Below are 14,993 nucleotides of genomic sequence, written 5' to 3'. Positions count from 1 at the left end.
TATAATATTTGCAGCTGGGCCACTCTAAGCAATCCAGAGCTACTGAAGTGTCTTCCCTACCCAACTCGGAGGCGGCCCTGCCTGGAGGATCTGCGGAGGGGGAGAGTGAGCCCGGGCTCCCACCCCAGGCCGCGGAAGGCGGGTCCAGGTCAGGCCCTGCCCCCCTACCCCAGGCCTCCGCCCCTGCCCTTCCAGCGCAGCGGGCGGGCGCCCAGGTAGCTCAGGAGCCCAAACCTGTCGGGCCGGTTTTGAGAGCCGCGGGGACGCAGGCTGGTGAAGGATGCACGGCCTGCCCCGCGCTCTGTCCGCACGCCCGGCCGCCTGAGCCCTGTCCTGCCTGCCCCGCAGCCCCCCCGGACGACCCCATGACGCGCGCGCCCGGCCTCCTGGCGACCCTGCTGGGGCTGGGGCTGGGGTTGGGGCTGAGCCCGCCGGGGGCGGGGGCCGCAGACTGCGGGTCCCTCAGCAGCGCACAGCGCCTGGCGTTCGCCCCGGCGGCCGGGGTCCACTGGCTGGCCCCTCGCGTCCGCCCGCCGGGGCCCCTGAACCCCCTGTACGGCACGGTGCGCCGCTTCCTGTCCGTGGTGCAGCTCAACCCCTTCCCCGCCGGTGAGTGCGCCCCTCCTCGGGTGGGCCTCCCAGCTAGTGGGTCCCCACTCCACGGCCGGGCTGCCTGCCCGGTCAGCAGGCACCCGGAGCGCAGGGTCCCCGGCCTTCCCCAACCCCCGGCGTCCTTCCCAGAAGACCCCGGGGCCCAGGGGCATCCCATGGAGACCTTGCTGCGTGACCTTGGGCAAGCCCTTTTTCCTCTCTGAGCCTCAGTTTGTCTGCCCTCAAGTGGAAAAACTTGCGTTAGAAGTTCTCACAGACCTGGCTGAGATTTTCCCTGGGTCTGGTGGTGCTGAGGGGTGGGAGGGCCAGGAGGGGTTACAGCCCTGTCCCTCCCAGCCTGTCCCCTGCTTCTTGAGGGAAAGGACCACTGGGCCCTCTGCTTTCCACCAGACTGGCAGCTTCGCAACTGCAGGGCTTAGCTGTAGGGTCCGGGAGGAGGGGTCCACCAGGCCTCCCCTCAGCCACTCCCTCCCCTGGCAGCACTGAGGACTGGGCGGGATGGCCCAGGGCTGCTTCTCCAGTGTCATGGTGGTGGGAGGAGCCCTTCCAGAGATTCCCACCTCTCCCTGGCAGTGGGCGTGGGCACAGGGGTGGGCAGGGGCTGTCCTCAAAAACCCCCTCCCCAGCTTGACTCTTTCCTTAGACTTGGTAAAGACCTTGCTGAATGAGCCAGCCTCGGTGAAGGTGGATGAGGTGAGCCCTGGGGGCGTGGCGGGGGGGGGGGGGGGCGGGGGGGGGGGGGGGGGGGGGGGGAGTTCAGGGGTGAGCATGAGGGGTTTCCTCAGCTCAGCCGATGTTGCTGGGTGTCCCCCAGGGTGGGATCCCAGGCATCTCTTCCCCCTTCCTTTAGCACTGCACTTGGCAGACCTAATTTCAAACCACAGCTCTCTGCCATTAACGGGCCCTGGGTTTTGCAGGGAGCAAACACGGACTTTGGTTTCCTGGTTTAGAGCTGGTAAATCACAAGGACACCGTACACCTTGCATGGGTTCTAGGAGATGTGTGCAAAGTGCCCACTGTGTGTGCATCCCCTCCCCTTCTGGGGATGTTCTGTGGCATCGGGCAAGAGGGGTCGGGACAGCCCCTCATGCCTGCTGCCTGGCCCAGGTGGTGCGGTATGAGGCGGGCTATGTGGTGTGTGCGGTGATCGCCGGCCTCTACCTGCTGGTGGTGCCCATTGCTGGCCTGTGTTTCTGCTGCTGCTGCCGCCGGCGCTGTGGGGGCCGAGTGAAGACGGAGCACAAGGCCACGGCCTGCGAGCGAGGCACCCTCATGGCCTTCCTGCTGCTGACCACCCTCGTGCTACTGTGAGGGGCGCTCGGGCCAGGTGGGAGGCGTGGGCTGAGGTCCAGGGTGCCTGCAGGCATCCAGCAAGCCCCTGTGTCCTCCCCCATCCCTGCAGGACTGGTGTGGTCTGTGCCTTTGTCACCAACCAGCACATGCATGAGCAGATGGGCCCGAGTGTGGAGGCTGTGCCTGAGATTCTGCTCAGCCTCCGGGGCCTGGTCTCCGATGTCCCTCGGGTAAGTACTGAGTGACCCCCTCGCCAGGGCAAGCCTGCATGAGCACCAGCCCCAGGCAAGACAGATAGTGCCAGGACCTGCAGATTAGAAAGGGCTCCCCATTCAATGAGCCCCCTGACTGCCCCCTGCTGGAGAGTGGCTGTAATACATGAATGCAACCTGGGCATCTTCAGGATGACCAGGCTGCTGTGTGGGGCATCTCTGGAGAAAGCTGCGGAAGGGAGGGCTGTCAGTTGACAGGGGGAGAGCGGTCTCATGACCCTGTGTTTGCCTAGGAGCTGCAGGCCGTGGCACAGCAGTTCTCCCTTCCCCAGAAGCAAGTCTTGGAGGACCTGGATGGTGAGGGATACAGCCGGCTGACAGATGGGCCAGCCGGTGGATCCCCCTGTCTTGGGGGGGCCTCTCATCCCCTCATCCTGGGCTCCACCTGGCCACACCCTCGAAGAGGCAGGGTTGGGGCCCAGCTATGGAGCACAGTCATCGCTGTGCTGAAGGACCGAGAAGCCAGCGACTCTGCAGAACCCAGTGTGGGGCCTGGGGAGGCTGGACTGATGGGTGAAGAGGGCCCCTAGGCTCCTGGGGGCCAGCCCTGCAGACCATGCTGTGCTCTCCAGGGGTCGGCATGAACATTGGGAGCGCTATCCACACCCAGCTCAAGAGCACTGTGTATGAAATGCTGGCCTCAGTGAGCAGCCTGGGCCAGGGTGAGTGGGACCAGAGGTGGGGGTGGTGGGGGTGGCATCGCTTGAGGGCTGGCCCCACCTTCACCCAGGCCAGGATCCCATTTGCCTCTGCAGCAGGCCCCTCCAATGACTTCCTCATGGCTTTATCTAGGATCCTTAGCCTGGCTTCCCGTGCCCTTAGGGCCATCTTCCTTCTAACCGCAGAGGTTCCTGACCCACCTCCCTGGGGATGGGGAAGGGGGAGGGGTTCTGTCTCCCACAAGGCCTCTGAGGTGGTGGTGTCCAGAAGGGGGTCCCTCAGCCCTGCAGGTCTCTGTGGATCACCTCCAAGCCCTGAACAGCACGTTGGTGGAGCTGCGGAAGAGACAGCAGGGCCTGGAGCCCTCCGTCCAGGAGCGCCGCAAGCGCCTCCTCGCCCTGCTGGAGGGGCCCAGCTGCCAGGGCTGCACCGAGGCTCAGAACCGAGCCCGTGCCCTGGAGCTGGGAGCTGACTTCCACCAGGTGAGGGCCTCCTGAATGGAAGGGGGCTGCTCTGCCTGCTACCCCGGGAATCCCTGGGTGTTTCCCGAGGCAGACTCCGAATCCCCTTCCCGGGGCAGCTTCTTCCCTCCCCACACAGCAAGGGTTCATGATTTGGTCATCCCGGCAATGCGGTGAGAGAGCTTTCCTGGGCCATGTGCTGTGCTGTGGGCTTCCTGTATTTTAGCTCCCTGAGTTCTCCTTGTCCCCTAGTAAGATGGTCCCCGTTTTGCATGTGAGGACATTGAGGGTTCCTCTCATCCTCCCTCTGGGTTCCCCCTTAGGCCTCTCCATGGGCTTTGTCATACCACCCCCTCTCCTCATTTCAGGTGTCCCCTGTGGACGATGTCCTGCATCGGCTGAAGGGCGTCCCAGAGGCCAACTTCTCCAGCATGGTCCAGGAGGTGAGTGCCTGTCCATTCTGCCCAACTTCCCCATCACCTAGTAGCTCACAAGTAAGGGGGCCTCATTTTACCCCTTTGGGGGTGGGAACCCAGTTGAACCTAAGACTTGGGTCAAATCAGGGCCTTCCCTACCACAGGGCTCCCTGGGCTAGGCGCTCATGATAAGGGTTCTCGAGTGTGTGCAGTCTGGTGGGGGAGGCAGCCCCGGAAGCCAGAGGGAAGAGCTGGGCCCCTCGAGGTGGTGGGGGCTGGGGTGGCCAGGGAACGAGGATGCCAGCCGAGCCCTGGAGGTGCAGCCTCAGTGCAGATGGGCTGTGGGGGAGGGTGCGGCATGAGTCAGCACCTGTGACCTGGGGCCTGGAAAATGCCAGAGTTGGGGAAATGGTGAGTCACCTGTGCTGGGTAGCTGGAGCTGAAGGTCCGGGGGGGGGGGGGGGGGGAGGGGGGAGCTGAGGAGGGGTAGGTTGGAGCCAGACTTCAGGAAGCGAGGCCTGGCATCATGTGCAGGATGGGTGAAGGAGAAGACAATAGCAGGGAGAGTTGAGAGGGGTCCCCCAGGAGCAGTATTTTGGGGAGCTGAGTCAGGCAGGGCTGAGGAAGCAGAGAAGAAGCCATCTACCAAGAGAACAAAGGGCCTGTTTCCTGATTTCCTGAGCTGTGAGCGCTGAAAGGGGTTCCCTCCCCCGGGCTTGGTGCTGTCAGGGGTCCCTCAAGCTGGGACTGTGGGTGGACAGCAGGAGGTACAGCCACCTTTTGTCCTGGCAGGAGAACAGCACGTTCAATGCCCTCCCGCTCCTGGCGGCCTTGCAGATGGCCGATGTGGTCAAAGGTGAGGCCCTGTCTGGGGCCTGCTGCTCCCACCAGAGGGGCCCGTGGAGAGGAGGTGGGGCGGGGTGAGCGGGCAGGGGTGGAGGGATAAGGCTGTCCTCCATCTGGGCCTGGGCAGAGAGTGGGCCCTCTCTGGGGGTCTCAGATGTCCTTCCGGCCCACCCGACTCCTCCCTGGGCTCCTGGGTGCCTTCCCCCTCCCATAAGTCTCTGCTGCTTGGGGCAGAGCTGAAGAAGGTGGTGGCCCAGAAGCCTGAAGGACTGAAGACACTGGCCGAAGAGTTCCCAGGGTGGGAGGCAGCCGCTCGCTGGAGCCAGGCATTGGAGGAGGTGGAACAGAGAAGCCGCCCCTATCTGCAGGGAGTGCAGAGATACGAGAAACACAGGTGCCCAGGAGCCCATGGGCTTGGGGGTGGGATAGGCAGCCTAGCCTCTCAGCCACACTGGGCCCGATTCCTAGCCCTCATCAACCAACCCCAGGCTATACTGAACATCTGCCCCCATTTCAGCCAAGACCCCTTACTCCTTGGGCCTCTGTCTCCGCCTTGCCTATGGGCCCTTGGGACGTGAGCCTGGGGACCCCACAGGGGCCGTGGGCACCCTCCCCAGCCACTAGATCCTATGCCACCCCATCCTGGTGCCTCCCTTCTCAGTGACACCCCATCTTCTCTGTGGCAGGTGGATTTGGGGCTATGTGTTGTGCTCCGGAGTCCTGTTTGTGGTGGTTTGTAACCTGTTGGGCCTCAACCTGGGCATCTGGGGGCTGTCTGCCAGGGAGGACCCCAGTCACTCGGAAGCCAAGGGCGAGGCTGGAGCCCGCCTCCTCCTGATGTAAGATGGGCTGGGGGCAGGGTAAGAGTCTCTTCCACTGGGCCAGCGGGACTCCTCTCATGCCCGTGGATAGCTTCTAGTGTGACTACAGGAGAACGTCCTAGGAGTCAGGATGCTGGGCTCTACTTCCGGCTCTAGCACCAACTCACTTGGTGACTCTGGGCCAATTACTAACCCATCTGGGCCCCCACGTCCTCATCTGTGTGAAAGGGTTAGACTAGAGCAGGAGTGGCAGATAAGAAGCACCTCCCCCTTCCACGCCATTGACAATTATCGTAATCAGTGGGCACTCTTTCCCACTGAGCCAGACGTGGCCTCAGAATCCTTCTTAACCCAGCATCTAGATAGCACTTCCAGTAGGAGGCAGCAGCAGAGCTAGACTCTGTTTGCCCTCTCTGCACTAGATGGTTAAGTCTGGGGCTGCCTCATTCAGTTGTGCAGGCTGGCCACTGCATCAGGGTGCTTGACCAAAGGGGTGAATGGAGGCTGAAATCTAGCCCTTGTTCTATTCTCCGAGCCTCAGACCCTCGCTTGGGGCTGTGCCTATCCTGCAGAGAAGCCCTACAGATCAGCAGCACTGGTCCCATTCAGCCCCCCTCAGTTGTGGCCCCTACTGTGCCACGTGGCTCTGTTGAGGGCTGAGTTCTGGAGCCGGTCACCTGCATGTGCCTGAGGCTCAGAGACCGGTCATCCTTTCTTGTCCAGCAAAGCAGCTAGGCTGCCAGGGCCAGCCAGGGTATCAGTGAGAGGCGGGAGTGGGGAGCAGGGAGGGGGCCAACCAGCAGTCCTGACTTCTCCCCTCGGGCCCTAGGAAGCGGAGTCCTCTAAGGAGGGCTCTGTCTTGGGGCCAACAGACCCCAGGTCGCCCCCCCCCCCATGTGGTGGGACAGAGGGTGTGCGGTCGAGGGTAGCCGGCCTCCTCTTTCCCACCTCAGCCCCATCCCTCTGCCTTCCCCAGAGGTGTGGGTTTCAGCTTCCTCATCGCTGCTCCCCTCATCCTCCTTGTCTTTGCCACCTTCCTGGTGGGTGGCAACGTGCAGACGCTGGTGTGTCAGAGCTGGGAGAGCAAGGAGCTCTACAAGGTGACCCTGCCTGTCTGTTCTGGGGCCCTGAGGGAGGTGGAGGGGACTGGGCTCTCGGGAAGCTGGGGTGGCCTTGCCCTCAGCCTGCTCAGGGCCCTTTTCTCTTTGCCCCGTTTCCAGTTTGCAGACACCCCGGGGAACTTGCCCCCGTCCATGAACTTGTCTCAGCTTCTTGGCCTGAAGAAGAACATCAGTATCCTCCTGGCCTATCAGTGAGTGGGAAGCCTTGGCTGGGGACAGGGTGTGGGAAGGAGCTGAGGTGTAGGGGATGTCGGTCCCCTCCTGCTGCCCTTTCCTCCCATCTTCGGTGTCTGTTATTTCTCCCCAGTCAGTGCAAGGAAGGGGCTGCGCTCTGGAGCGTCCTGCAGCTCAATGACTCCTATGACCTTGAGAAACACCTGAATATCAGCCAGGTGAGGGAACCTTCTAGAAGGCTGTGGGGATCCCTCCTGCAGAATCCTCCCTCCTCTGGCCTTGCCTCTGTGGTGGGACGATCTTACGGAACCAGAGAAGTCTGCAAGTCTGCAAGAGTGTTGGAGACACCTTGGGGCAGAGGCCCCAGGGCCGAACTCAGGGCCTGGCCCAGGGCGAGAGCCCAGGATGGTTTCTAGGGTGTGTGGGAAGGTGGGTGAGTGCCTGGAGGCACAGCTCCAAGCGCTGTGCTCCAGAAAGAACTGAATACACCTGAGGTTGTAGCAAGAAGGGCTGGTGATAGTGAGTGACGGGGCTGAGGTGTGCGTGTCCTGACTGAGGACAGGCATTGGTTAGGATGCTGCTGTGGTAGTAGGGTAGTTGGGGCTGGGGGTGGTGACAGTGAAAATGATGGTGATCAAGTTGTGAGTCCCTGGGGGAGGTCTCACCAGAGGCCCTCTGCTGAGCTCCCACAGCCATAAACGTGGGCCACTGAAAGCTCTTTTATAGTGGTGGCCTGGGAAAGTCTGCATGCTGTCCACTAGCCAGATATGTGTGGGCAGAGCTAGGTCTTGGTGGGGGTGGGTTGGAGTGCAGGCAGGTGAGAAGCAGAGGCCTCCTGGGAAACTGTCTAGGGCTGGAAATATCCAAGATGGGGGCCCTGGGTAACCAGGGGGAGAGCCCTGAGGGCCTGGTGACTCCGACCCCTGGAGAGCAGCTCTGGGGTCCTGGCTGAGCAACTACGCATGCCCTCACGCTGTCCTCCCTCATCCCCCTCAGTACACTGCCAAGCTGCAGCAGGAGTTGCAGAATCTCAAAGTAGACATGAAGAATCTGGACCTGCTGAGCCCAGCCGCCCACCGGGACCTGGAAGCCCTGCAGAGCAGTGGGATCGAGAAAATCCACTATTCCACCTTCCTTGTTCAGGTCAGCAGGGAGCCCCTCAGGCCAGACCCTGGCAGACAGAGGGGCTCGCCGAGGAGCTGGGCTGACAGGTGGTGTCTTGTGTCATCACAGCCCTCTACATTCCCTCCACTTTCTACATGTCCCTAGGGGTTGGGGGGGTCTCTTCCTGTGGGGGGTTGTCTGCACACCGTGTGCCTCCAGCCTGTCTGGGTGCCCTGGTCTGGGCTGGGCAGGAATGAACTGGCTCCCACCCCAAGCACGTGTTGCTGTTCCTGGTCCTGAACCCACTGCTGTGGTGAATGCTGGTGGGAAGTGGCCTCTTCATTGGGTTATACCAGAGGGCGCCTCATTGGTTTGTTTTGTTTTTTTCTATCCTAACAGAAAATTCCTGATATATTTCACAGTTTCAGGTCAAACCCATGGTGACCCCTGTGTCACAATAGACTTAGCTGGTGAGGGGTACTTCTGAATAGACTGGGAATTTGAGGGCTGGGGGAGCCACAGTGCATTCCCTCTTGGCCTCTCCTGTCTGTCTCCAGATCCAGAATCCAGTGGTGAACACCAACGTGGAGACACTGGCCCAGGAGCTGGAGGAACTGGCCCAGACCCAAGTGAGAAGGGACCAGGGGTCCCTGGGCAGGCAGGTGGTGGGAGAGGTTGGGTAGCTTGGACTGGGGAGGGGCATGAAGGCAAAGGCAGGGGATGGGGGGGGTTCCCACCAGGGAGCGCTGAGGCCCTGGGTCCCCTGGATGGGCTTAAGAGTTTTGCAGTATCAGTTCTGACTCAAGCTCTACCTCCAGTAGACTGTGTGCAAGGGCAGGTCATTCAGTGTCTTCAGGCCTCAGTTTCTTCATCTGTAAAGTAGACATTCCTCTACCTCAGACCAGATGAAGGAACTGTCTAATGTCACAAAGTGGAACAGGGGTTTCTAAGTGCACACTGCTTAGGGAGCCTGCTGGGACAGGCATGAGGACTGTGCTATGGACTAGGTGTCGTGATAATTATCCTGGAGAAGCTTAAACTCCACTAGAAAAAAATATAACATTTTGCATTTATAAATATTTAGAGCTTAAATTGACTCTACACCAAGCACACATGATGGGTAGAGTGAGGAGTATTTCCTGTTTTAGGAGATGCCACCGCCGTGTGTGTGTGGCCACCTCGGTGTGGTGGGCTTAGAGGCACCTAGTAAGCTAGCAGTGGACCTAGAACTCGGGCTTAGTGCCTCCAAACCTGGATCGGAGCCAGGAGCTTAAAGAGGCCTCGGTTTTCTGCCCCAAGCCCAGCACCTTCCACATCTTCTCAGTATGTCTGACTGAACAGCTGAGTAAAGAATATGTTGGCAGAAGTTGGCATGTCCCTGGCAGAGTGCCATTCTCATCTCTGTCTCCCCTCAGGGCAGTTCCGTGTTGGGACAGCAGCTGCAGCAGGAGGCCCAAGAGCTCAAAAACCTCTATCGGGAGAAGGTCCTCCCCCAGGAGAGCCTCGTGGTAAGTTTGGAGGTGCAGGGAGCCTGGAACCTGGGGAAGAGGAGAGGCGGGGAGGGGAAAAGAGGAGGGAAGGGCAGGAAGCTTTCTTCCCTATGCATCCCTTCCCTTAACCAGCCCTGCCCTCTCCCCCATAGGCCAAGCTCAACCTCACAGTCAGGGCCCTGGCATCCGAAGCTCAGAATCTCCAGGTGGCTATTGGGGATGGGAAGGGTGGAGTGGAGCAGGTGGGCTGCAGAGGGGCCCTGCTGGTTTGGGATCTCATCCACTCCACAGAGTCCCCGTGGAGGTTGATAATAGAGAGTGGGAAGAAATGGGGGGCGGGGGGGACAGATCCTTAAAGACCACCATCTTTGGCCTCTGTGTCTTAGGCCCTAATACCCCCATCCCAAGGTGAGTATGTGTGTGTGAGAGGTTGAATTAATGAATGGGTAAATGAATGCTTGGCTGCTCCCTGACTGAGCAGGCGCTGAGTCAAGCCCTCTCCTTCCCCAGACGGAGACCTCTGGGGTCTTGGACAAGGTCACCTACCTAAAAGGAGAGCTGCCTACCTGGGCCACCAGTATCTTGAGGAATGTGAGTGGGACATGGCACAGGGGCTGGGGGCGGCCACATAGTCAGAGATGGACTGAGCTGCTAATGCACATGGAGCTTCTTCTCTCCCCTGTCCCCTCACCATGGCTCCCAGGAAAGCCAGCTCAGCCTGTCCTACTGGTGCTTGGCATGGGTGGTGGTGGCGGCTGGCTCTGGGACTCCTCCCAGCCGTGGGCTCTTCTCTCTCCTGCAGGAAAGTGAGTGTTTCCTGACCCGGGAAGTGGATTATTTCTCCCAGTACGTGGCCTGGGTAAGAGAGGAGGTGAGTCGGGGGCCAGGCCCTCCTGGCCTCAAGCAGGCTCCCGGGGCCACCAGCTATTTATGCTATTGCATCCTTCCTCTGTCCCCTAGAGCCCCTGGGGGTGCCCTAGGCCTTCAGCATTGAGCCCAAACTCTGCATCAGGCTTCTGCACTCCTGCTTCCTGGCAGGGCTCTGCTTACTCAGCCTCAGCTGCAGCCCTTCTCTAGGGCCTGAGTGTGAGCTGGGCCGGCCGTGGCTCTCTAGAACCTTGCCCCCATGCCCTTCTTCACGTGGACCCCTGGCCCAGCTCTCCAATCAGCCTGCCTCCTGCAGGCCTGTGCTGGCCTTGGCCTCTGTAAGCCATCCAGAACCCACACGGGACAGGTGCGGTCGTGCTGAGCCCCGAGTGTGCGTGTGTATGGGCACATGTGGGTGGTGCGTGTGTGGGGGCTTGCACACCACAAGCGGGGCTTCTCCAGTGAGGGTGTGAACCTAAAGAAAAGTCCTGGGCACACAGTAGGGGCTTAATACAGGCTGGCGAATGGAATGGAAAAAGCAGGAGCAGAGTGATGACCCTGGGTCAGCGTGTCCTCCTCTCTGTGTCCCTGCATCCACGTGTCTGTGCACAGCTGTGAGCAGGCTCCCTATGGGTTCCCTGGACTTATCTCTGTCTGGTCACCCTCCTTCTCTGCCTGTGAGGTGTATGCCCGGGCATCTGAGTGTCTCTCCACGTGCCTGCTTCCTGTCGACACTACAGGTGACTCAGCGCATTGCCACATGCCAGCCTCTCTCTGGAGCCCTGGACAACAGCCGTGTGATCCTGTGTGACATGATGGCCGACCCCTGGGTGAGTGCCTTCAGCTCCTCAGGTCTCATGGATGTGGAGATCCCCAAGACAGCGTGAGCAGGGCCTGAGGGGAAGCAGGAGCCCTGCCTCCAGGCCTGCCCGCCGGACCTTCCGCTCAGCTCTGAGAACGCGTCCCTGTGCCCCTCACCGAGTCAGCAGGAGGCCTCAGGGTGGGAAGAAGTAGCTGCCTTGCCACAGCAAGCTGACCACACATCCTCTGTTCTAGAACGCCTTCTGGTTCTGCCTGGCATGGTGCACTTTCTTCCTGATCCCCAGCATCATCTTTGCTGTCAAGACCTCTAAACACTTCCATCCCATTTGGAAACGCCTCAGGTGAGGAGGTGGCCAGGACTGAGGGGGACAGCAGGGGTCTGGGAAGGAGTCCTTCTAGTCACTGGGTACTGACACCCCCTCCTAGGGGTCCCACACCCCCTCCTGAGACTTCCCTTGTAGAGGAGGCCCAGGCCTAGCTCTGAGGAGTCACACACTCTGAGCAACTCTGGGGCCAGAAAGTTCTTTTGTATGTCTGCCCCATAGCCTTCTTGTTGCAACACATCCCACCATGCACAGCTTTTTGGAACTCTTCCTACCCCTGGAGAGTTTCTGCGCTGGGAAGATCAGGGCTCTGGGCTTGTCCCTATGTCGGGGCCGAGGGTCCAGGCCTGGGAGGTCACTGGCTTTCTTTTTGCGACGTCTCAGCTCCACCAGCTCAGAGGAGACTCAGCTCTTCCACATCCCCCGGGTCACCTCCCTGAAGCTGTAGGACCCCAGTGGGTGAGTGTCCCCACCCCCTTCATTCCTCGGTGCCGGGAGTAGAGAATAGGAAGGGAAGGAAGGGCTTGGGGTCTGGGGTCTCTAGGGCCCAAGAGGGCAGGAGCGTTCTGGGACTTGGTGGGTCTGGCCCGGTGGTGGATCTGGCCCACCCGGCCTGAGCCCTGCCTTCCCCGCCCTCCCCTTACCCGCCCCGTTCTTCCTCCAGAACAGGGGTATTTGCTGGCTGCTAGGTGATGCCTGGGGCTGCCTGCCTTCCTCCTCCTTTGACTTGCCCTGGACCCGAGGACTTCCGTTGCTCTTGCCTAGAGCCTGGACGGGCATCAGGCCTGGATTAGCCTTCAGCTCCAGTTCCCTGACCCCATGCTGTCTCTTTTCCACCCCCTTCTGCTGATGAACCCCTTTTTTCATTCTCAAAAGCACGTTTGACTTTGGTTGAGCTACAAGGGCCGATGGGTTCTTGCAGTATCGAGCCCTTGTCCTCCTCGCTAAAACTCGTTAGCTCCAGGAGGAGCCTGTTTTCCACCTGTTGGAACCCCTTCCTCAGCCCCGTGGAGGAGACAGAGGCCCTGCCCAACCCATTCTGTCACTATCTGCCTACCCCCCCACTCCTCCAAGCTCCTGTCCCGTTTCATCCTCTGACCTGCCCACCTGTCCTAGCTTCACTCTGCCCCAGCCCTTGTGTCCTCCCCACAGGGAAACTATTTTCCTTGCTTTGACCCCTTTCTACCTTATCCGACCGCCTTGCTGGTACCCAGAGGCTTGTCCTGCCCAACTAAGCCAATCAGGTAAAACCGCCAAGCAGGCCCTTGAGCCCTCCACTGCCCAGGTACCTGGACCTTCCACAGGCCCTGGCCTGGATTTCTGGCCACCTTGTGGGGTGAAGGAGGCCTGTCTGAAGGCTGAGCCCCTTGCCCGCGTCCTGGGTTGGAAATAGTGCTTTGTCCTACAGCTCTTCTCTGAGCACTGGCTCCCTAGGAAGGGACCTGGGACAAAGGCCAGAGTGGGGGTGGTCACCTCTGGTTCCCCAGAAGGTAGCCTCTTTGACAACCCCCACCCAGCTTTCCCAGGAGAGATCTGGTGGCCACAACTGGATTCTGTACTGTGCCCCTTCCTCCTTCTATCCTGTGCATGAGGCCTAGTCCATCCTGTGCCCTCTCTGAATGCTGGATGCTGAGTTCCAGAAACAGGGAAAAGAAGGAGGAGAGAGAAGAGATGGACAAAACCTTAGATCCATTAAAGTGTTCTCACTTCCTAAGCCTCGGCCTTGGATCTCTGACATGAGCTCAGGCTAGGGCCCTATATGCAGTTGGTGTTTAATGAGTTTTTTTTTGGTGAGGAGAATCCAAGGCTTCCTCTGGCCGTGGACATCCAGGATTAACCCAGCAATCAGCAGATGGGGAGTGGGACCCACTCTGAGAGCAGGCAGGCCTGGTTGCACCTTGAAAGCTTTAATGCTTGAAAGCTTTAATGCTTGAAAGCTAGGACACCTTGGACATGTTCTGTGTGTTCCGTAGACCTTAGTCTCTCCATTGGAGAGAATAGTCATGACTGCCTTCTAGGGCTATGAAAAATGTGACATTGCATGGAAAACCCTTGGCAGGAGCCTGGCACAAAACAAATCCTCAGATGCTGCTATTTTTTGTTTTTTTTTTCTGCCACAACTACTCTGGGCCACGGGCAGAGCTAGGTCTTGGCAGGTACAAGAGAGGAGGGAGATGGGTCCCTGTTCAAAGGTGTGAAGCCCTTTAAGATTAGAGTCTGCTGAGTTTCAGGGTGTGTCTGTGTTGCATTGCATTTTACAAGCCAGCAACAGATTTGCTACTAGAAATTAGGATGGTGTGTACGCAACCTACTGTCACTGTTCCAAGCACACTCCAACCAGGCATCCTTGAATGAAGCACAACTGTTATTTTTGTTTGTTTGTTTTTGTTTTTTGTTTTTTCTTGCTTTTCCCAAAGCTTTTTTGGCTTGTTTCTCATCTGTTGCCCTATGCAGGGAACTATGGTGCCTGCTGTTAAGAATGAAATTGATGGGATAAAAGTTGAGAAAACAATTGTGAAATAATTTCCAGTTCTCCACCTTATCCTTTCTCTATGTGAACATACCACACATGGTGACTATAAAATTTAATGACCTCCTAATATGGAACCTCTTTGAGTCTATTTCTTGTGTCTGTTGTTTATCTTGGTTTTTGTTGGTTTTGCCGCGTCTCCTCACGTACTTGGTGTGATTTTTTTTTTTTTAAAGATTTTATTTATTTATTTGACAGAGAGAGATCACAAGTAGACAGAGAGGCAGGCAGAGAGAAAGAGGAGGAAGCAGGCTCCCTGCTGAGCAGAGAGCCCGATGCGGGACTCAATCCCAGGACCCTGAGATCATGACCTGAGCCGAAGGCAGCGGCTTAACCCATTGAGCCACCCAGGCGCCCGCTTGGTGTGATTTTTGATTGAATGCCACACATTCCATCTGAAAACCTGTAGAAATAATCTGAGGCTTGGGATGAAGGTATCTACCATCTCGAGGGTTATGTTTACATCTGGTGGATGGCTTGGGATCCAGCAAACTGGGATTGTTTTAATCTAGTCTCAGGACTGAGATGATCGGCAGTCCCTTGCAATGCTGGTCTGTTTCCAGTTCACTTGTGTTCTGGGGGTGAATTCCTCTGGGGTCCCAACCCAAAGCATGAAAGATGCTCCTCCTCTTGGTGGGCCCCGTTTTTACCTCTAACAGCTCTCTGCTCAGCACCTTTATATTGTAATGTCTTCTGGCATCAGCGGACCTCCCGGGGAGAAAGTAGCCCCAAATATCACACACATATCCCTGAGTTTCCTTCTTTCCCCAGGTCTTGGCCCTTTGATTCCTTACTCCCTTGTTTACTCTCTGATACCTCCAATCAAACTTAAAAATATATATTTTGAGTAGCTTTTAAGTTGTCCTTAGTTGGGAATTTAGGTCAAATGACCTACTTCACCGTGATCAGAAGTAGCTGTTCTGCAAAATTAACTGATTCCACCCCTCCACCCACCCATGACTTGGGGTGGGAAAGGCTGTCATTCATTGAATCGAAGATCCAAGACCTTCACCCAGCCAAAGGAACACTGACTGTTGAACGGCGCTTGGTTTGGAGAGTATCACTGTAGGCCCTGGTATCTGGGGATGGGGGTGGCATTCCGCAGGTGGGAGAGAGAGAAAAATAGCCATGGAGAAAAATATATTACATATTTTCCCAGTTTTAAAATGCCGGAATTCTAA

General features: G+C 58.4%; 1 protein-coding gene across 2 annotated transcripts; it reads left to right on the top strand.

Moving 5' to 3' along the window:
- Window positions 1-204: 204 nt before the first annotated feature.
- Window positions 205-13,884, top strand: PROM2 (prominin 2). 2 transcript variants are annotated; one of them, XM_059405559.1, is made up of 24 exons: window positions 205-609; window positions 1,256-1,305; window positions 1,720-1,919; window positions 2,015-2,135; window positions 2,411-2,474; window positions 2,750-2,839; window positions 3,120-3,319; window positions 3,667-3,741; window positions 4,507-4,570; window positions 4,795-4,954; window positions 5,247-5,399; window positions 6,358-6,481; window positions 6,602-6,693; window positions 6,810-6,894; window positions 7,673-7,819; window positions 8,338-8,409; window positions 9,196-9,288; window positions 9,423-9,476; window positions 9,781-9,861; window positions 10,073-10,141; window positions 10,878-10,967; window positions 11,194-11,300; window positions 11,667-11,741; window positions 11,947-13,884. In XM_059405559.1, exons 1-23 carry the CDS (start codon window positions 366-368, stop codon window positions 11,728-11,730), a joined length of 2,499 nt encoding a protein of 832 aa, XP_059261542.1. In that variant the 5' UTR covers window positions 205-365; the 3' UTR covers window positions 11,731-11,741; window positions 11,947-13,884. The 2 variants fall into 2 exon arrangements, with proteins under 2 accessions (XP_059261542.1, XP_059261543.1); XM_059405560.1 differs by having other exon boundaries at window positions 592-609; window positions 1,267-1,305.
- The last annotated feature ends 1,109 nt before the right edge of the window (window positions 13,885-14,993 follow it).

The sequence above is a fragment of the Mustela nigripes genome, chromosome 7 (genome assembly GCF_022355385.1).
Source record: "Mustela nigripes isolate SB6536 chromosome 7, MUSNIG.SB6536, whole genome shotgun sequence".
NCBI lineage: Eukaryota > Metazoa > Chordata > Mammalia > Carnivora > Mustelidae > Mustela > Mustela nigripes.
This window is presented reverse-complemented; position numbering and strand designations above follow the sequence as displayed.